General features: G+C 41.4%; 1 protein-coding gene across 4 annotated transcripts in view; it reads left to right on the top strand.

Annotated features, from left to right (window-relative positions):
* PREX1 (phosphatidylinositol-3,4,5-trisphosphate dependent Rac exchange factor 1) overlaps positions 1–21,537 on the top strand; it is a 116,693-nt gene extending 95,156 nt beyond the window's left edge. For 3 of the 4 annotated variants that reach the window (XM_056507750.1, XM_056507748.1, XM_056507751.1), the window contains 18 exons: positions 32–193; positions 763–973; positions 2,158–2,419; positions 3,985–4,191; positions 6,391–6,479; positions 6,940–7,022; positions 7,632–7,722; positions 9,363–9,491; positions 10,185–10,226; positions 11,771–11,988; positions 12,993–13,092; positions 13,726–13,869; positions 14,515–14,629; positions 15,039–15,105; positions 15,845–16,032; positions 17,319–17,421; positions 17,951–18,018; positions 20,138–21,537. In XM_056507750.1, the coding sequence (XP_056363725.1) occupies positions 32–193; positions 763–973; positions 2,158–2,419; positions 3,985–4,191; positions 6,391–6,479; positions 6,940–7,022; positions 7,632–7,722; positions 9,363–9,491; positions 10,185–10,226; positions 11,771–11,988; positions 12,993–13,092; positions 13,726–13,869; positions 14,515–14,629; positions 15,039–15,105; positions 15,845–16,032; positions 17,319–17,421; positions 17,951–18,018; positions 20,138–20,180 (2,322 nt within the window). In that variant the 3' untranslated portion in view covers positions 20,181–21,537. The remainder of the gene's footprint in view (positions 1–31; positions 194–762; positions 974–2,157; positions 2,420–3,984; positions 4,192–6,390; positions 6,480–6,939; positions 7,023–7,631; positions 7,723–9,362; positions 9,492–10,184; positions 10,227–11,770; positions 11,989–12,992; positions 13,093–13,725; positions 13,870–14,514; positions 14,630–15,038; positions 15,106–15,844; positions 16,033–17,318; positions 17,422–17,950; positions 18,019–20,137) is intronic. The other variant, XM_056507749.1, reaches the window with a different exon arrangement.
* The last annotated feature ends 186 nt before the right edge of the window (positions 21,538–21,723 follow it).

The following is a 21,723-nucleotide window of genomic DNA, read 5'->3' as shown; positions in this document are numbered from 1 at the left end:
CATATCACTGACATCCTGTCTTTTTGTTTAGATTTTAGCGGCCTTTGCAGCAGAGGACAGTCACTTTGTAAGGAGCTGTGAAAGGCTCCTGTCCCTTGGCAGTGCTGTGGCCACCATGCCCCAGTATGAGTTCCGGCAAATCTGTGACACTAAGCTGGAGAGCATTAGCAGGAGGCTCACGAGCTACCAAGAGGTACAACACTACTAGTTATTGGTGAAGTCTTGAGACAATGCTTCATTGTTTTAAGTGGGTCTTGGTATTCTTTATTAATGAATCCAAACTGTTTCTGAGGTGGGTGTCCTGGAGGCATGAGAACAGCTCTGCAAGTTACTGAAACTGCAAGTTTTGAGTGAAAAATACCTTGTCTGTAAATCACTCTGTTCTGCTTGTCAGAGCTGTAGGTTAAAACATATTATTGCAGATTCATTTCCACTGTGGGAATGAATAAATATGAGAACAGATTGACACATGTCTTATTTAACAGGAATGTAACTACAGTGTATGATGGTGTAAACAAACAAAGTGTGTGTGCTTGTTTGGTGCAGTTATCTGAGCTGCTTGAAAAGAGAGTGCTAGGAGGTATAGCTAGTTGCTTTCCCTTGTTGTTTTCTGAGCTTTATTTTAACGTGTTACTCCAGCTGCAGCAGAAATCTGAATTGCTGGATTTCTGGAATAGGAGGCAGGAAAAGAAAACAATTGTCTGTATTACATCAAATTTTTTTGGAAAGTGGAGTAGCATACACATATTTAATTTCTCCCAGTTTGCAGATGAATTGAAAACAAAGGTGAGCCCAGCCTTCAAACAAGCCATTATGGAACCACATTCCCTCAACAGCATGGATTTCTGCCCCACCAACTGCCATATTAACCTCATGGAGGTGTCATACCCCAAAAGCACTACCTCAGCAGGGAGATCGTTCAGTATTCGCATTGGACGGAAACCTTCTATTATTGGTCTTGATCCAGAGCAAGGTGATATTAACTTTCAAGTCATACTGATTTTATCTGTATAAAAAGTTGTGTTTTTCTACCACGCAGCAAAATCAAATGTAAGTTCCAAGGAAACATAGTCTTGCCAGTACCCTTTCTTCCTCCTTAAAATTTTATAGTTAAATGGCAGCCCTCTTGTGTTGTGAAAAAGTAATGGCTTTCAGCATGGAGGGGCTTCAGGTGCCAAGCTTTTGCTAGCTAAACTGGTTTGGGTGTGATCTCATGGTAGTTGTGTGCCTGGGGTGCTGTGCCCTTACTAGAGGTGACTTGCTGACTAAAAGTGAGCAGGGACTGATGGCAGTGCTAGTGCTTCATTCAGGGGGAAAACTGAAGTCAATCACATTGTAGTGCTGCTTTCTACTCTCACTGCTAGATAAATTCTGTGCACTGGAGTTGAAAGTCTCTTCTCTGACAGGGGATCTATTTTCGGATAAACTGCTGCTATGCAGCATTTCTCCTACAGTCTGTTGAGTTCCAACATTTCTTTATCATGATCTCACTTAACATGCTTCTGATTCATTGCTACGTGAAGGTCAAGAGTGCAGGAATTGGAAGAGGGAAGTACAGACTAACCAACCTTCTGAACAATGGCATTGACTATTCAAATTGAAGTCTATAAAGGTGCCCTGCTTGCTTTGGCACTAGTATTTTTAATGTGAGCTGAGGTAGTTAGCAAAGTACTGCAACCAAAACCAAAACTGTCAGCAATTCTAAATGAAAAAGAATTAATTTATCTTCTGTAAGGACAGAATTCTGTTCCTTTATATATGCATGTGTGTAAGTGTAAATGTCTGTAGAGCTGGAATAATAGCATAGGCTGACTCCTGAGAACCCAAATTCATTAACTTTTCAACAAATGCTTTTAGAGAGCTTCTGTTTTGTCTGTATGAGTATACATGTGGACATCGGTCTTTACTTCCATAATTTAGCCAGTTTCTGAACTGCAATAAATTCAAAATATCTAGTTGGCATGCCAGGAAAAAAAGCCCAACTTCTTTGGTTTATCTCAAAATGATTTTGTCATAGAATGTAATTATATAAACTGTTCTGTGAAATTTTAGTTTTTCCTGTTAAAACTCCACTTATCCTAAACGATCATCACTGGGAGGAAGTGGAGAAAGTCATGAGAGACTTCCTATATGCTAACTAGATCCTTTAATGTTTAGTAGGTACCTTAAATCCAGTCTCATATACTCAGCATTGCATCACCACTATGGCTGCACCATCCTGGAGATGTCCAGCCCCAGAAGATGGAGATCCTGATGGAAGCTGTGGCCAGCAGAATGAAGGAACAAATCGGGAAGAAAGGGGACTCAGTTTCCTGCTGAAGCAGGAAGATTGGGAGATGCAGGACTCCTACTTGCACCTTTTTAACAAACTTGACATTGCAGTGAAGGAAATGAAGCAGTATGTCGTTCAGATAAATAAGTGAGTAGAAAATCCTGTATGCACTGGGGAAAGAAATTGTTACAACGTTGAGGCAGTAACCTCCACAAACACATTGTGCTGTTTACCCCAGCTGTCAGCCTCTTTACTCACCTCTTACTCTTGCCCATGTATCATGGGTTCTTGCTGCTTGTGTCAAATCTACTACTAGGTCCATCCATGTTCATATCACTGTCTTTTGTTTCTAAAAGTCTACCTGAATTTAACAGCCACTGTTTTGCTTACTCTGTATTCCAAAATAATAATCTGTTTGTTGTCAAGAGCCCTTGAGATTTGGTTTGTCATAAGGCAGACTAAACAAAACTTGTAATTGCAGACCAGTTTCTCATGGAACCTATGGTTTCTCTTCCTCTTTTTGTTTTTCTCTCTTTATCATCACAGGTCTCCTTGTAGCAGTGACAAAAGATGGAGTAGTGTGTCTGTGTCTGTTTGTGCATAATAGGCAAGGTTTTGGTAGCAGGGGCTGCAGGGATGAGTTGTGTAGGAAGAGGCTGTACAATGCCCTAAGCTGATGACAGCCACTTCCAGGAATCCCAGTCATGAACAGAACAGCCCATTGTGCACTGACATGGTTTGACCCCAGCTGGCAACTCAGCCCCACACAGCCACTGCTCAGTCCCTGCTAGAGGGATCAGGAATGGAGTCACAAGAGTAAAAGTGAGAAAACTTGTGGGTTGAAATAAAGACAGTTCAACAGGTGAAGCAAAAGCTACTTACAAACAAAGCAAAACCAGGGATTCATTTCACTGCTTCCCGTGGGCAGGCAGGTGTTCAGCCACCTTCAGGGGTCCCATCCTGTGGAATGGTGACTTGGGAAGACAAGCATCACCACTCCCAGTATCCTCCCTTTCCTCCTTTTTCTGCCCACTGTATATGCTTAGCATAGTGTCACATGATCTGGAATATCCCTTGGGTCAGTTGGGCTCACCTGTCCTGGCTGTGTGTCCTCCCAGCCTCCCACGCACCCCCACCTCCTCCCCAGTGTGGCTGGATGAGGGGCAGAAAAGGTTCTGTGTAAGCTCAGCAATAACAAGAGCAATAGTAATCTCTGTGTTATCAGCCTTGTGTCCAGCCTCTCATCCACCAGCACTCCCATTCTGTCCTGGGCTTATCCCCGCAGGTGGAGCCAGGGGAGAATCTGCCTCTCTGCCCTGCTCAGGTGAGACCCTACCTGCAGAGCTGCCTCCAGTCCAGGAAAGATGTGGGAGAGAGCCCAGAGGAGGCCATGGAGATGATCAGAGGGACAGAGCAGCTCTGCTGTAAGAAAAGGCTGAGAGAATTTGGATTGTTAAGCTGGAGGGTGACCTACCTGTGGCCTTCCAGTACCTGATGGGAGCCTGCAAGAAAGATGGAGAGAGACTCTTTACAAGGGCCTAGAGTGACAGGACAAGGGGGAATGGCCTCCAACTGAGAGCAAGTTCAGATCAGATGTTAGGTAGTAGTCTATGTGAAGTGCTCACGTTAGCTCTGATTTCACATAGCTGCATTTAGCCTTAGTCATGATGGTTCATTTGTGGGACTGAGAGCTCTGTGTTGTGCTTCTGCAGACTTTTGTCCACTATAACAGAACCTACAGAAGCTGGTGCCTGTGAGCCACCATCTGCTGAGGAGGCATCCTCACCTTCCCTGGCAACAGAAGAGAGTGATCCTGACAAAGCTGAGCATGGTGGAATCAAGAAGGTTTGTTTCAAAGTTTCTGAGGAGGACCAGGAAGACTCTGGACATGACACAATGAGTTTCAGAGACTCCTACAGGTCAGTCTGAAGATTGTGCCACTTTTACCTTAGTAATACAGTATTTCAAAGTTCTGATTCCAGTATGGATTCAACAAACAGGTTGTTTTCCAGTCAGTCAATTACCTAGTATTCACATAGTAGAGTATTCACTTCACTTAAGTATTCATTATGTTTTTTACCCTGGAGACATACAGAGCAAAAATACTTCCGCCAAAATGCTAAAGCTCCTAGAAAATGGAATAAAATTAAATAAATAGGTCTAGTGTGACTTTCTGCATCCTGTAGCCAGAAATTACAGAAGCCCAGCAGAGTTCTCAGACTGCTTGGTCTTATAATAGCTGGTATTAACATTCAGTTCTGCAGCCAATTTTCCTGAAAGTCTAAGACCCTGAGAAACAGAAATGGACATTGAGTTTTTTATTTTTAATGGGCATTTGAAACCACAAATAGAAATATTTATTCAGGTGTCTCAAAATCGTTTTGGTACATGATTGACTGCTGGTTCTCCAGGAATATTTGCTGCCAAAGGGAATCTCACTCCCAGTTCTTTCTGTTTCGGGGGGAAACATTTGGAAACTCATCTTCAGAATAACTGGGATAACAAGTTATGGCCATGTCTGATCACTGCAATTTAACATCCTTAATAGGCCATTTTTACATTTCTAGTAAGAGTGTAGATCTGGGAGGATTCCAGGGACCTGAGTGAATGAGCTGTCTCTGTAATGTCCCCACTGCAGTCCTGAGGCTTTACTTGCTCTTGTTGGGCACTCGTACCAGTAGCAATAGGTGCCAGCCATGCAGGACTGCAGAATGGCAGAAGGGGAATAGTTTGTGTTGGAAGGGGTCTCTGGAGCCTGCAGTCCCTCGTTCAGGACAGGGCCATGAGATTGGTTGCTTGGGGTCTTGTCCAGTTGAATATTGATCACCTCAAAGGACAGCAAATACGAAGTCAATAAAGAAATAGAGCGAGTACTTGCAGTGCTGAGATCTGGGGCATCTCTGTGGTGTGAGATTTCGATCTGCACATGTGCTTTGGAGCTTTCTGAATGAAATGTGCTGAATTTCTTTCACTGTTAATAGGGTATCCCTGGGGTTTAAATTTCTGTAACTGAGGCTAATTTATTCCGGGTAACAAAGTGACAGTACAGTCTCTCTGGGTTTGTCACTTGTTCCAGAACTATGCACATAAATTTGAGAAACCTTATTCTGTCTTATCTTTATTAGAAAGAGGCAGAGAATTAAGCATATATTACAGATAATAGTAACTCGAGCAGGAATGTGTTTTTATGGGTTTTGATTTAAAAGAGCATTGATTAGCTACAAACCCAAGCAAATTGCTGATAAGAAAATACCTATTTGCAATAGCCATGCTTATTTTCTGGGATCATTTGGATCCGGATCCAAATGATGTACATTGAGGTGTAATGCATAAGGGTTTGTACTGCAGAGTAGTTGCCGTAAGTATTAATCTTCCTGAAAAGAAACTGATTTGTTTGATACTAGATTTTTAAAAAGACAGCAAGAATCCCAATTAGGGTACTTGCAGTTGCTTTTATATTTTTCTCTCATGTCAGTTAAAAATGGCTTCAGAGGCAGAGACAGTGGAGAATTTTTTAAGCTTTGTTTTGGGCTTCTACCATTAAAATTACTCTCATTGTCACTTCATTGGAAGGGGACAGCCTGAGATCCATAGTATTTAATTACTTTTAGTAAGATTAGTTTAAAGTGAACTTTAAAGAGAGGAGATTAACTCCAGAATTTTTTAGGTGTGCATGAGCCAAGATGGGCGTGGAGCTGTGGTGACTTCTCTGCTTCATTATAGGATCTGCAGTGCCTGATTCTTCAGTGTCTTAGATTCCCTAAATTTCCTCTCCCACCTCCAGTATCTGTGCTACTGCAGCCTCCCTAAATGCTGAATTTGGGTGCTGTAATACCCTGACAATTGGTAACAAGCGATCAGGGGAGATGTCTGTTTTCATTATTTCCCAAAGCAGGGTGATGTATTATGCATTCAGTGCTTACTGCAAATAGAAGAAGGCATCCAGTGGCACTCTGGCTCCAGAGTCCTTTCCTGATGGCTGTTCTGCATGGCATTAGTCAGTTCATTTTCACAGAACCAGGTGTGGGGAGACAGTGCTAATAAAGGCAGAATAGCAGTGTGGGTGTCTGGATGTGGGGCCAGCTTTTGTTCAGTGCCCTCTGTGCTCTCTTTTGCAGTGAGTGTAACAGTAACCGGGACTCCGTGGTGTCCTACACCAGCGTGCGGAGCAACAGCTCCTACCTGGGCAGTGATGAGATGGGCTCAGGTGAGTGTGGGGACAGGTCAGGGATGGGATGGGCTCAGGTGAGTGTGGGGACAGGTCAGGGATGGGATGGGCTCAGGGGAGTGTGGGCACAGGTCACAGGCTTCCATTTCATGCCTGGCCCTTCAGCAGCTCTGAGAAGTCTTTGCTGATTATAAGCACTTTCATATTTAACTTGCATTGGTGGTCTCATCAAAACTAATCACGGGAACATTAAGGTACAGATTTACCTTTTTCTAATAAACCACAGTAAATTTGGGACATGAGAGAGGTATTAGGCAGGGATGAGTTTCTTTAGTTATTGGATACTTGCATAATGTAAGAATAGTGAGTATTTTGATCTAAGAATTGGAGATAAAGCAGCAATCATTATTTTCTTCACACCAGTGTGAAGAGCAGTGTGCCCATACCTCATCACAGATCATGTTTGTAAGTTAAAAGATTTTCATTTCTTCTGTATTAGGAGATGAACTTCCCAATGATATGAGGATACCTTTAGATAAGCAAGACAAACTTCATGGCTGTCTGGAACACCTTTTTAACCAGGTGTGTAAAGCGTTATTCTTACACAGAATTGCTTTCTCTTTATCAATGTCAATCAAGAAATTGGAAGTTCTAAATCGTGTTATGAAATATTTTGAGGAAGGTGTACTATCAAGATTTTGGGGTGCACTGTAAGCAAGTGTATTGTAGGACTGTTTGATGAATCACTTTTGTTTGCTTTATTAAAGTCGCCTTGTGATTTAAGCAAGGCTGACTTGCCCTACCTAAGGCATGAGACTAAGGGAAAAAAAGCTTTTATGAAAAAAAAGGACAGACTTCTACTACTTTGTTTGATGTAAATGGATCACATTTGCAGATTTCAGGAGGTTCTCACAAGTCTGGTGTGTAAATGTGGTCATAATGTGTGACCCTGGAGAGTTGTTTGCTATTATCTCATCAGCACATAGATCATCGTTGTGGAAAATGGGAAAATGCTGTTATTAAATGTGAGAAGCTCTTTGAGGTCAGTTCATGGCTACAAAGTCTGACTGCTGTGTGTCAGTCATTCCAAAATACAAGTAGTGTAAGGGCTTTGGCAATTTCCCACAAGAGTTCTGTTCAGATTTTCTTCTGCAAGTCTCAGACACTGATTGAATAACGTTCCTATTGTAGGTTGACGCAATCAATGCACTTCTAAAAGGACCAGGAATAAATAAGGCCTTTGAGGAAACCAAGCATTTTCCCATGGACCACAGTTTTCAAGGTAAAGAAATAGATTGACTGTATTTAATAATGTGATTTCCAAGACTTAAGAGCTTAACATGAAAGCAAATGTGCTATGGCCACGCAGTTCCTTAACTCTGCAGTCTACCCAGTCATGCATTAGGCAGGTACCATATCTGACCACTGAAATGTTGTATCTCTAAGAGGTCATTTTCATGGGAATTCCTCCTGAAACACACAGAGGCCTCTTTTGTTACATGCTGCTCAATTCTCGAAGCTCTTTCACCAGTTTCCAAACCCCTGCTTTGATGTGCACATATTTGAAAAGATGCAATGTAGGGATAGTCAAATTCAAGGTGAAGGAGTCCTCTGATCAGCTGATGGGGGGCTGACCACTGGAGCTCCAAGGCACCAGAGGTTCTGCCTCAGTTTGCTTAATGGCTTGCTCTGCTTTTCTTCAGATGGATGATTGCCAGAGTAAACGCATCCTCACATAACACTTACTTTGAAAACTGATTCCCATAGAGAGCAAACAGATGATACCGTGTTTTCTTTTTCCTCAGGGAGCTTGATGACTCTTTGGTTTAGTACTTTTGGGGCTCAGGATGTGGTTTCTTTTCTGCCTGAAATACGAAAGATTTTATTTTCTAAATATTCGCTGCATTTTCTTTCCCACTTGAAAACTGAAATGTTCCCTACTACTCCTGCTGTACCTCAGGTGCTGTAGGAGGTGAGAGCTCCAACCTCTCTCAGGCTCTGCTTTTAGTTACAGTGGCAAACTCCAGAACTAGAGATCTTTTCCTCCTTTATTTTTTTCTTGACTCCAGAAATAACTGTGGAGTTCTGTTATATGTACTCATCTCTGTAAACACATTCACATTTGTGTAGAATGTTAGCCTTTTTATGCACTGCTGGAATAAGAAATAACATTTCTTTTATTTTGCTTAAACAGAATGTCATTTGTTAAAAGTAGGTTAATTACCCTGAGAGAGTCTTTTAGTTAAATCATCACACTGAGGAACAGACAAGCCCTGCTTACACTCAGCTGGAATCCTGGACCACAGTGTCTGTTTAATAGCTACCATAGCCACCTTTTTGTTATGGATGGACATTGGAATGCTCTCCTGGTCCTGTCCAGGATCAGTTTTTTGGCATAATTTTTTTTGGTTTCTCTATCTTATGCACTTCATCACCAACAGTGGGATGTTTGACTTAACTACGTAGCTAAGTCATGGAGAATAAATTTTCTACTCTATAACTAAACAGTTAGCTTTCATCAGTGGGAGAAAGCAGGATATTTCAGAACTTCTCATCAGTATTATGGGATGTGACAGTTGCAGCCAAGAAGTTGATACTCTCTGGATCTGCCCGGTACAGCTGTGCAGGCCATTAAAGGCAGAGGAAGCAGGGGTTCTTTGTCTGTGAATGGGGGAGAGCTCCCTGCACCTGCATGTCAGCCAGGCCCACAGTCCTGAAAGCAATGCAGGGAGACTGCTGATAATGCTAACATGAAAAGAGTCTTTTGCCCTCTCTATTAGTTCTATTTAGGGACCTTCTTAATTCCCAATTGCTGCTGTTGGTACTGTCTCTCTGCTTTCATCTGTATTCATATTTTAGCTCCTAAGCCACTCTTAGTTATGTGGCATTTTCTAAATGGCTAACACACACTGTGTTTCCTAGAATTTAAACAGAAGGAAGAAACCACAGTTAGGTGCCGGAATAATATTCAAGCCAGCATTCAGGAAGATCCATGGAACCTTCCACTGCGAATCAAGAACCTTGTTGACATCATACAGAAACATGTGGAAGGTCTGTAAATAAGGAAAATTTGTTACTAGCTTTGGGGAGAAGAGATCTTAGCCAAATCTAGCAGTTGATTTCATAATTTTAACTCATTTTGTAATAAGGCCTAGAGAGGACCAGGTAGAGCAGGTTATGGTTTGCAGAGTCCTGGTGCTTTATGGTAGAATTGAACCTGTGCAGCAATTCCAAAGAACTTTTTTCCTCTTAAGTTATTTCATCAGCCTGTTCAGATTGCTGTCAGACTGATCTATCTCCCTTGTGCTTTTTAAATCCTTTTAGAAAATTAAGAGAGAGATGCTTGGTATATTCCAAACTGTGAAGTGAATGCTAATCAGATATTAAAACATCCTAAACCATTGCAGTCTGGTTGAACTGAAACAGGAGATGAGCCTGATATTTACAGATCAGTGTGAAGCACTGAATGGAAATCATCTCCTTGGGAATTCATTTGCAAATGCAGTTTGTTTCCAGTAATTCACGGGAGTTAACAGAGCATGTAGCCAATAAAATTCTTTGCTTTACACTTAGGTTTTTTTTCAGTCATGAGTATGTCTGTGCAGGTGAGGGCTACCAGAGTAAATAGACATGGCCCTGCAGGTGCCAGGGATTTTGGGGGAATGAGGAAACTGTTAACCAGCTGCAATCACATCTACTTTGGTATTATGTTGGCTACAGCATTTATTTTCTTCACTCTTTTAGATGGGAAGAATCAGCTGCTTTTGGCCTTGTTAAAATGCACAGGTAAGGGGTTTTCATTTTTTACAGAACAACATACTCAAGATGTCCCTAAGACAGGGTCTTTCTGTCTTCATTTTTTCCTTTGTACAACCCTCCTTCCCAGATGGAAGAGAACCCTCCTCCCCTTTACTCCTTCCTGCTGTGGTGAGAACATGCAGCAAACATGAGATCTATTGTGCAACTTTTTTGAGCCCATGGACTGTCATCGTTCCAAACCAAGCAGGCACGCTGGAATTACAGCCAAGAGCAGACAAGACCTTAAATGTGCAAGGAGAACCCAAATATGCTGGGGACATCAGGAACCTGTTACCACACACCAAACATTGTACTTGCAGAGCAAGGGACAGGTCTTTAAGGAGCCTGGGCACAGGCTTTTTGTAATTGCAGCATTTACTTGGTGTCCTTTTGTTTGAAAACAAGATAATACATAACTGGAAACTGGTGTTTCACTGTGCCACACTTGATTCTCAGATCTTCACAGAATGAAGATCAGAGATTTGTATGGCTCTAACTTATTTCTCAGCTCCTGCCGGGGCGGGTCTGTGAGTCTGTCCAAACCAAGCTATGTCAGTCTACTGACCATAAAGGCTGGGTTTTGATAGTAGATAAAATGCCTCCCAAAGTGTCTCTCTCTGTGTGCCCCATCTCCTGCAGCATTTCCATGAAAATCTGCTGGAAAGAAGGATGGTTGTCCTTAAGGTGAGAATATGGCCCAGGGCCTGGAGTATGTTTGTCAGTCTGTTGTGTTCAGTGCTTACAAAAATAATCCAGACCTTCAAAGCCTCTGGGTGATGTCTTTAGCTTCTTTCCCTAGGGAACAGTGCCTTGCCAATGAGAGCAACTGCTGCAGCACTGCACAGCCTGCTGCAGGGGCTGGGGGCACCTAGGAAGTAACTCTACTTATTCATGTGCGTCTCTGGCCTGCAATCCCCTGAAGCATGACAAGATTGATTTGACCAGCATGTGGCTGCCTGGCAGGCACTCTGGAAGCAAAATTAACATGGGGAAATTCTCCCAAGAAACAAACCAATTGGTACCATATGGGTGGGCCGAGTTAGTGCATTAGGCATATGGGAAGCCCACAAAATTCAGATGGATGGGGTAAGATTAATCTCTAATAGCCCAGGAGAGATGTAATGGTGGAGACCCTCTTTCAATAATTCTCTTGCTTCTGTAAACATAGAAAGGGAATCAGCCCAGATATGGCTGTAACTAAGGAGTTACTTTCTAGTAGTTAATTTCTTTCCAGTCAGAAGGAGCATGCAGAGGGAATAATGACGAGCCAATTGGACTAGAAAATTTTGCAACATGCACATGTGCCAACTGTACTGTTTTTATCTACCCACCCAGGTCACACAGCAATGAGAGGTTATCTGTGCAGTCCGAGCAAAGCTACATCAGAAGCTGAATGTCATGTGCACGCGCACACACACACACACACACACACACACACACACACACACACACACACACACAATACTTTGTTGGCAGTGAGGAGGAAGATGAGCATATTCATGACTTTATGCTTCTCTCCTTTTCTCTGACAGATACTGAGCTACAGCTGAGACGTGATTCCATCTTCTGTCAGTCTCTTGTGGCTGCTATTTGCACCTTTTCAGAGCAGTTACTGGCTGCTCTCAACTATCGGTACAACAACAATGGGGAGTATGAAGAGAGCAGCAGAGATGCCAGCAGAAAATGGCTGGAACAGATAGCAGCCACTGGCGTTTTACTGAACTACCAGTCTCTTCTCTCCCCCACCGTGGTAAGATGAAGAATTGTGGTATCCTTGGGTCTGCCTATATTTGCCTGTGCGATTGATTCTGTGTCACTCAGCACAGCCAGAGCTGTTGAGCCTCTTACCTGCATTCCAGCAGTGTATTCAGACTCTCACTACTGCAAACTCTGGAGATTTCCACAGCTGACAAACAAGTGCTGTATTCCTTTTCTGGTCATGTTCACCTCTTTGAACACTGTAGAAAACAGTCAGCCTTTGTATTTGGAGAGTATTTAGAGAGATTTTAGTGCCCAGCTCTTGGTGGCATGAGTGTCCCTTGGTAAGGACATGCAGTTCCCAAACAGGTGAGGAAGTTCTGAGAATGGCAAGGGTTCAGACAAACAGGTAAGAGTCCGGTCTGTTTCTCAGGTCTGTGGTGCTGGGACTTGAGGCACCATGTCTGAGGAGAGGAGCTGTGTTTGCATAGTTCATCTGCACCTAATGAACAGATGAGCTACAGCTACAGTAGATCAGCTGCTGAACCTCTAAAAATGCTAAGAAAAGAGAGGCATAAAACAGAATAGTAGTTCTGACATTATAGAGAAGGGAGATTTTTTTCTCTACTTTGTAGATATTGTAGATCAAGTGTGGAGTTTTTTTTATAAAACACAATCCAAACTATCTATGCATGAAACTGCTATTTGTTTGCATTGCATAGAATGTATCACTATTTATTTTGCTGCAACTGATTAACTGTTCGTCACATTTTTAGGTATAAACTTTGGAGGAAGAGATCCCTTCAAACTTACTCAGTTCTTAAACCTCTCTACTCCGTGAATCACATCAGATGACATCTAAGCAAAGGGTGGTTAAAGTTGTATCACAGCGTTAAAAAGCTGTTAGTGATTTCCTGGCTGAGATGGAGCTCATGGAAAGCTCTGCACTCTGCTTTAGGTTTCCTGAACCAAAACATGCCCATAACAGCAGTACCTTCCTGTCACTCATCTTCTGGCAGATAATAACATGTTTGTGTCCCTTGCCTTGCCCTACAGAAGGAGGAGCGCACCATGCTGGAAGACATCCAGGTCACTCTGGCTGAACTAGACAAAGTTGCCTTTTTTTTCAAGCAGCTGGATGAAGTCCTTGTAGCTAGTGAGTATTCTGTTTCTTTGAGGCACTTTTTTCTTTTATTCTATGGATTTAATATTCCTTATGACTGTAAATCTTAGAGACCATGTCACCCCTGGAGAGCACTGGGCAGCTTATCTGAAGCACTGCTGTATTCCCTGAGCTTCCCCTGAAGCACAAGGCTCCCTAAAGCACGAGGGACATGGTGGAATGGGGGTTTGTGTGCTGTGCTGTGTAGCTGGGGCCTGTGCCAGGGTGCCTTATCTGTGTGATTCTGTGCAGGGGGGGAGATATGACAGAGAATTAGCACCACAGGCCCTGTGGTGAGTTCCCAGCTTTTCAGTGTCCAATGTCTTACCCCTGCCAGATCTCTCTCTTCATGTCCACTGGCTATGAAATGCCATGAAACAACTTGGGATTCTAATTATTAACTATATTTACTGTATTTGGATCAAACATCATACTAGGTCACACTAACTATGATCTTTTTAAGTGTAAGATTTCAGAGCCTGCATTCTCTCCATAAAGGCTCTCCCTTATTCATGTTATGGTGGAGATATGATACGTCATTAGGTAATCTAACAAACTCAGATAACAGTGGTTTCACAATTCTCCTGCTGTGGTAAAGCAGCAAGTATTTTATCTTTATTTCTCCAGATACTCATGTCTTCTACCACATCGAAGGAAGTCGTCAGGCCTTGAAGGTTATCTTTTACCTTGACAGCTACTACTTCTCCAAACTGCCTGCTCGGTTTCAGAATGGGGGAACCTTGAAACTGCACACAGTGCTCTTTACAAAAGGTGCCTATAAAAAGCTTTCTTGAGAAAAATAAGCTACTAACCACTGATTTTGAAAGATTAAAAATAAAGAATGACCATGAAGCTCTTTAAAACAAGCAGTTGAGACCTACAGACTCACTTAGGAAGCAGATATTTCTATTTTAGGAAGCCCTGGGGGAGTGCTAGACTTCAGAATTAGACACAGTCACGAGAACAAGACGTGCTGGCTTGGGGCTTTTTTGCACCTCAGCCATAGAGGCATGTACTGGACTACATGGATAGTTTGATGTAGTGTAGGATCAAGAGATCTGTGCCCAGGCTACAGAGAAGTGTTTTAAAAAGCAAACACCATGACAGAATCATCTGGGCTAGGAATAGACTTGATAAGCAAATATTCACACCAAAATACAAGGCAGGAAATTTCTTTCAAGGTACCATTAATGGGCAGTAATTGCTGTCAGACAGAACTGCTTTCTGTGAAGCTCACCTCTGTGATAATATCACTGTACTCCCATACTGGGAAAAGCATTAAGTGTATAGAGTAACAGAATCTGCCTGACATGATCCAACAGTCGTCTGCTGAGCAATGAAATGATACAGAGATAAATAAATGAATTTTAAAAAACCACTAAGAACATAGCTTTAGTAAAATGTTTTCTTCTTCAGCTCTGGAGAGTACAGAGGGGCAACCACAACCAGCTGGTTCATCTCTAGAAGAACTCCCACAGCAAATTAATGGTATTTCACTTGAAAAAGTGCAGCAATACTACCGTAAACTCAGGTATTTTGTACTTCTGCTTTGCCTTAAAAGACATTGAAAATTTCAGAGCACTCCTTGCTAAGGGCCTTAAAATTTAATGAAAAAGATTGTTTGTTCCTGATGCATTTTTTGCACATACAGAATTTTTGGAGATTGGCCATTTTCTTCCAATAGTTTAGCCCATTCAGAAGGAATGCAGATTTGACCTCAGAATTTTGTGCAGAGCTAGAATTATATTTTTCTTAAAGGGGATTTGGAATATGTTAAACTCTGTAAATTACTGCAATCATAGTGGTTCAATAAGGAGGCAGATCTTTAAGTGCAAGATTTTTAGCATAGCTTTCTCAGCTGTTTTATAAAAGATAGTACACATATATGTGCTTGAAGTGGGACAAACCCAACTAATGTAGTACCTGCTGGCCTTTTGCAGGACATTTTACCTAGAGAGATCAAACTTGCCCACTGATTCCAATACTACTGCAGTGAAGATTGACCAGGTATTGTTTCTGCATTTATTTCTGCAATAAATTCTCTCATATTTCAACATTTCTAAAATTCCGGTTGAGGGATACCTGTACAGCAGATCTGTACAAACCCAAACAGCATTTTAAAATATTCCCACCCTTAAAGGGAGAATCTAAATTTCTCTGAAGCTTGGCTACAGTTCTTTTATTGAAAAGAAAATCAGAACCTGGGTAGACACAAGAGCCCTTCAATGCAGCCCTAAGGTGACTCTGTTTGACTCTGCCTGTCTTTGCCAAACACGGATGCCAAGACAGAATGGGCTCATTTTCCTCTCCCACAGATGCATGAAAACCAACAAATGTTCAGTTTGCAAGTTACAAAGTTTTTTCACTTTATAGACTTTGTTGCAGAGAAAACAAGAAAATAGTACTGCCCAGCATCTCACCTATAGGCAGGTAACATGTGGTATGTGCATGTAAAGCATTAAAATGCTATTGCAGGTAACATATTTGCAATTGTAATACACATTGTAAACAACCTGTATGATTTATGATAAAAAAATTGTCCTAAGCCTAAGTAATTTTGTTTTGCCACTTCTGAAGTTCATATATATTGTAAATAGTTGTTACTGTGTGGCAGTTACTCTGTGTAGAATGTTGTGATTAGGCATAGGATAGACATAGGATTAGACATAGGATAAAGACTTGTAAATGTCTTTATAGCTTGAAGGTGTTAATATGCTACTGATGGTTTTGGTATTGCTTTGTTCAGCTTATTCGCCCTATCAATGCAATGGATGAGCTTTGCAGGCTGCTGAAGTCTTTCATCAGTGCAAAGCCAGGGCAGTCAGGATGTTCCAGCAGTGCCTCAGCAGGAGCTGGCCTGCTGCCCATATCCTCGGAGCTCTGCTACCGGCTGGGAGCCTGTCAGATCACCATGTGCGCCACTGGCATGCAGAGGTGAGGGGAGGCTTCAACGCGTCTGCTGCTTCTGTTCATGGCTCCTTCTGGCCTTTTTAGACGTGTGATCCTATTCAAAGCAAAATATGGTCAATTTTAAGGGAATGTAATAAGGACCTAAGTCTACTGGCATCTTTCAGGGTTGGTTGTAACTTTTTAATACTTTTGTTATTAAGTAGTATTGACACGAAATATTTTGTGTTTCAGTGTGTCATCCCATGCAACTGATCAAGTGATCTCATTGCATAGAACTTGTAGTCCGCATTGTCTTCAGTCACACACTGAAAATGTACGAAGTTGCTCAAAAATAGCTTTAGAATCTTGATGTGTGCACACCCTGATTTCGAAACACATCAGTGTTCTGGCAGTGTTTCAAAATTAAAGATTTATTTGTGAATCCCTTTAAAATGAGTCAATGCAGAAGAGCAGTGACACACAGCCTTGTAATAATGTTGGAGACTCACCTGCAGTATCCAGGTGGAACAAGACTGAGGTCATTTAGTAGTTTTGTATGTAAGAAAAATCTAAAAAAGTTAAATAAAAGTAAATAGCTAACAGAAGCAATACATAACAGCTAAATGTTCTGCACATGCCTGTTGCCTAGGGTGACTTTATGATGCTTGTATCCCCAGTCATGTTCTCTTTGTGCTGGATGTTGAGTTCTCAGCTTTAAGGCTGGATCCAGAGCGAGAAGAAGCGCGCAGTTTGTTACCAGGGACTGTCCTTGTACCACATAGCTGCTCCTGGGCTGTGCTGTCAGCACAGACAGTGCCAGAGAGCTCTCCTTTGCTTTTAGTGAGTTTTTTTAGCTGGCTGAGGCAGAGAAGTTCCCCAGACTGTGGCTTTTCCTTTTTCTTGGAACTGCTGGGCTCTGGTGTGGAGCGAAAAGCCAGAAGCACAGCAGGAGCTCACACCTGTGGCCCACCAGGGCCCGGGACATGGCACTGCCAGTGCCAGAGAGACTGGTAAGAGATTGAGCGAGCCAAGCTACACCCCATGGCAAGGACTTCCTGAATTTTCCATCTTTCCAGAAAAATGAGAGGTTCCATTGTTTAATATTATTCATTTTTCATGCTTGTGAATGGTTTGCTTGTTCAATAAACAGTTTTTCCCACTTTTCTCCAAGGAAATCTTTCCCCGAACCAGTTGGGGGAGGGGCTGCTTGAATCTGCTTTCTAGAGGGACCCTATTTGGAGGTTCCTCCCCAGTTTGCCCTAAAGCAGGACACCTATGTATACTCTGGAAGCTGTGATCTGTGGTTTCCTAGCTCTCGTTCCCTTGTGCAGGAGTACCCTGAGTGTGTCCCTGGAGCAAGCAGCCATTCTGGCCCGCAGCCATGGGCTGCTGCCCAAGTGCATCATGCAAGCTACAGACATCATGCGAAAGCAGGTGAGTGCTGCATGTGTCTGCTGCATGCCAGTAGCATCGGGGGGCAAACACTACTTGATTTTGGGATGGCACTGTACTTTGTGCAAACCTACATATCCCTGTTCCTTCTAATTGCTGAATAACTACTGTGTGTGACAGGAGCAAGTTAACTTTTGCATGTACAGCCCCTAGAGTAGTTCAAATCTATGCCTCAGCATATATTGTGTGTGCCCTGATGGTTAGAAAAGAGAGAATGTGCAGCATATTTAAGACAACATCTGTACAAAAAAAAAAAATCCAAGTCTCAATCATAGTGTTAAAATAGCAGAAATTACCTAGTGCTAGGCAGCAGTGCTTGTAAAGTGCTTTGGGGCTAATTTATCTTTTAAGTAAACAGAGATGATAATAGTATCCACCCAATGAATTCCAGATCTTTTAGAAGTAGTTCATGGATTCTCACATAGGAACTATGCTCCCATTATAGTATTTTTTCCTAAGGGTCATTTGCTTTATCAGTACTGCTGGTACCATAAATTTTCTGTTTTCACAGGGACCAAGGGTTGAAATCTCTGCCAAGAATCTGAAAGTGATGGACCAAATGCCACAGCATGCACCTCGGTAGGTTATTACGTATTACGCATTTTCCCTGAGTGCTGATTTTGTTTCTGTAACAATTGTGGACGTCCTGCTATAACCAAAGATGATCTTAGTAGCAATACTGGATAAAAAGAAAAAAAAATCGTATTCTTCTTTCTCCTGTACTAAACTAAGTACACACTGTAGATTAATCAGCTTTGCTGCTTATGATTTGCAGATCATCAGATTCAAGGGTTTCTGCATTTTCTGAATCAGACATAGCTGATCTTTTTTGGACTGTTTCTAGGAATTGGCAAAGCTAGTGATGGACAGTCATCTCTGGAATGTTTACAAAGAAAAATTCCTGAACAGCAAATTTGACTGCAGATATGCAGATAATACAGTAGTGTGCTTACAAGAGTCTGATGGCTTAGTTCTGCCAGAGCAGGTTTAAGAGCCAGCACTTCCAGTCAGAGTAACCACACAATAACGCAGACCTAAGGAATCCCAGTTGCCCAGGATTATATCTGGGTTTGTCTAGAAGGCAGCTTTGAAAAATTCTGTACATTTGTGAATCCTACTGCACCTAATGGGAGATAGAGATGTGCATCTTTCTTTACAGGAGAATAATACCTTTGCTTTTAAGTAAAGTATCTTGAGTCAGTTTCTTCCAATTTCACTTCTCAGAGAGAAAAGAATGTTCTTCAGTAAGCTGTAACACAGCATTTTCCCACAATGCCAATAACAATTTGTCATGTTTTAGATGACAATATACACAGAATCTGTCTGTACGAATCCCAGAAAAACTTACTATGCTGTTGTTAATGGCATTGTTTATGTGAAGGAAAACCAGTTCTGGGTCACAATCAGTGTCAAAAAAGGTCCAGCAAAGTCTCTGCCATATCTTCAGACAGAACAAATGTGTTTGCTAGTGCCTCAGTCCTCCAAAGAGCACACTGGTTCAGTGTTAAGAAGACTTCCTTAAACACTGGTACCTTATTCACCCAGTAAGACTTCTGAGTTAGTATAAATTAGCCCCTCTTTTCATTTTTATTTTTTCTCTCCTATCCACTCCTCAAAATGTTTATAGAAAATTATTTTAAACTTTAGAGACTGTGGTGATGCTTCCTCTAACAGTCTCAGTTCATTTTCTCAGAGACGTTAGAAAGAGTAGAATTATCCTTCTGTTGGATTGTAATTGGTGTTTCAAAAACAAATGGAACAATGGTGTTGGCTCCTGTACCATAGAGTGTAGTTATTTTGCCTTATTAATGGTTGTACATTACTTTGGCTCCGTTGTTATGGTCATAACCATATTACCTTAAAAAAAGAAGCAGTTTTAAAAACAAATCACAAAATAAGGCTTTTTTTTTTTTTTCTTTTGAGTATACTCTAAATCACAATGACAAATAACAGAACTATTTACTGGGATTATTTTGGGGCAGTAAAGCCCAGATCTGTGTTTTCCTACTGGGTTTCATCATAATGCGAAATAAACTGAGCAAAGTTAAAAGGAAATCTGCTGAATTAACTCCCAGGATTATATTTCTTAGCACAAATCTGTAATAGCTGTCTTGAAAGAGAAGTTATATGTATATTCTGATGTAAAGAAGAAGAAGCCAAGAAAAAGCTCACAAAGTCACACATGAATTACAAGTCAACATGTGCTTAGATTTAACCACTGTTCTCAATTTGATAATCTTGTGAGTCAAAATTTTTTTCAGAAAGATGATTATTAATTTTAAGATTTGTTCAAGCATGTCAACAAGCGGATATGTTTTTTTATGTGTTTGGTATCCCAGCCTGTATGAGCGGGAGAACTTTTTTGTTCAGCAAAAATGCTTAACTGGGTTTAAAACCAAAAGAAATAGAAAAAGAGAGAAGGGACTGTTGAAGAACCAAACTGAGCCAAAATTAAGAGGACGCAATGGGAAGTCTCAAATAATATTGTAATCAATGATTGTAAATACTTTAGTAAAGAAATGGCTAGTGGCCCTTCTAAGCTTGAAATTACTAAGATTAAAAATAGGGGTATTTTTGATAACATCATTACCTCTAAAGATTGCAGAATAACAAAGAATCTGCTGACCCTCATACCTGATTCTAGTAACTGCTATTATCCCTATGAACTTTAATTCCCTGCTCTCCTTCTGCACAAAAGCCTCTATAGGTTGTGCCAGCCGCCGACAGAGGGGGATTTGTAGAAGTCAGAGCAGCCCTTGGCAGCCCCACAAGAGCACTCAGCTCGGAGGAGCCCTGCTGACCCCAGGAACTGACCCCGATGGTGCTGCTGGGCTCTGCAGAGAGGGACCTGCTGGCCCAGGCATCAGCAACCTGCCTTGGAACTCCTGGAGCCTGTGCAGGATCCATGTGTTTCTCTGTCTTCTTGAAGAAATTCTTGAAACAAGCACCACAGGCAAGAATGGATGCTGCTGCCATTCAGCAGATGCCTGGGAAATGACATTATTCTTCAAGAAAGCACAGTTCTCCTGGTGATTTGTTTGTGCAACCACCAGAATGTTGTGGACTTCAAGATACGGCTTGGTTCAGAAAATCCTGCTGGACACACCTCTCTCCCCCTGTAGTGCCCCTGGCACTCACTGAACTGCCAGCAGGTTTTCTGGTCAACATCCTTTAGCGGTAGTTTCATAAACCCCTCTTTTTCATGAACTGACGGGCACTTTTGAGCAAAGAGCACAATCTATGGTTTATTCAAATAGGAACATAACGAATTTCTTCTGGAGTAATTTTCCACTTCAGCCCAGTGAGAGACTCTCTCTATGCTGCAGAGTATACATTCCATAATACTTGTTACCATTACTACATTTTACTTACCGTAGCTTTCAGGTTTTTGATTAACTCTTTTTACTAATGCCCTGTGATTATGTACTCTGGAATACAGTGCTAGCGAAGAGGAGTGTAGGATTTTTAAGAAAACTTTACAAAGAAAAAATACAGTCTTATAATCTGATTATTTGAACAGATGTAGTTTTTAAAACAGGTCAGAAGAACTATACTTATTTATGTGGAGTGGAATAATAAGTGTTTTCGATCATGTTATTATATGTACAAGATTAAAATAAAAATTATATTGTTTAAAATGGGACCAATATACTGGCAGTTACACAGCTACTCCCAGTTTACAGAAAAAAAATCTACATTATTTAAAATCCTCAATATTTAAGTAGTCTTTAATACAGTTATTAAGATGTATTAGGGATGCTTCTAAGTTAAAAGAAAAAAGGAATCATGTATATAATGCTCTTTATATTTTTCTTGTTTGAAAAATTGTTCTCCATTCTGTCAGTATTACCTTAAGCACTGTAGTTATTTCCACATTACTTGCTGAAACTCATCAAAACATATCAGCAGTCTCAGGACAGAGATAATGTTCTTTTGGAGTGAGTGCCTTAACAAGACCAACCCTCCCTTAACATGGCAGGTGTGCAAGAAACTCCCCATTCCTGTTCTCTGCCACGTCCTTTAAACCAGCTCCCAGTGAGGAGACCCAGGAGCTTTGCAGTAATGTATATTTTAGAAAATAAAGGTTTGGGGGTTTTATTTGTGTTGTTGCTTGTTTCTTAGTGGGCTTAATTTTATTTTAATATCCAAAGCAATTCTAAAACTGGATGTTTTCATTTGGACATGAAGGCCTCTAATCTTTTCTAATCTTCTCTTGAACACAAAACTGCTTACGGCAAGTTGGGGGTGCAGTTTGAATCTTGTTTCTTAATTTTTTAATATTTG

Source organism: Oenanthe melanoleuca, chromosome 20, assembly GCF_029582105.1.
Source record: "Oenanthe melanoleuca isolate GR-GAL-2019-014 chromosome 20, OMel1.0, whole genome shotgun sequence".
Classification (NCBI taxonomy): Eukaryota; Metazoa; Chordata; class Aves; order Passeriformes; family Muscicapidae; genus Oenanthe; species Oenanthe melanoleuca.
This window is presented reverse-complemented; position numbering and strand designations above follow the sequence as displayed.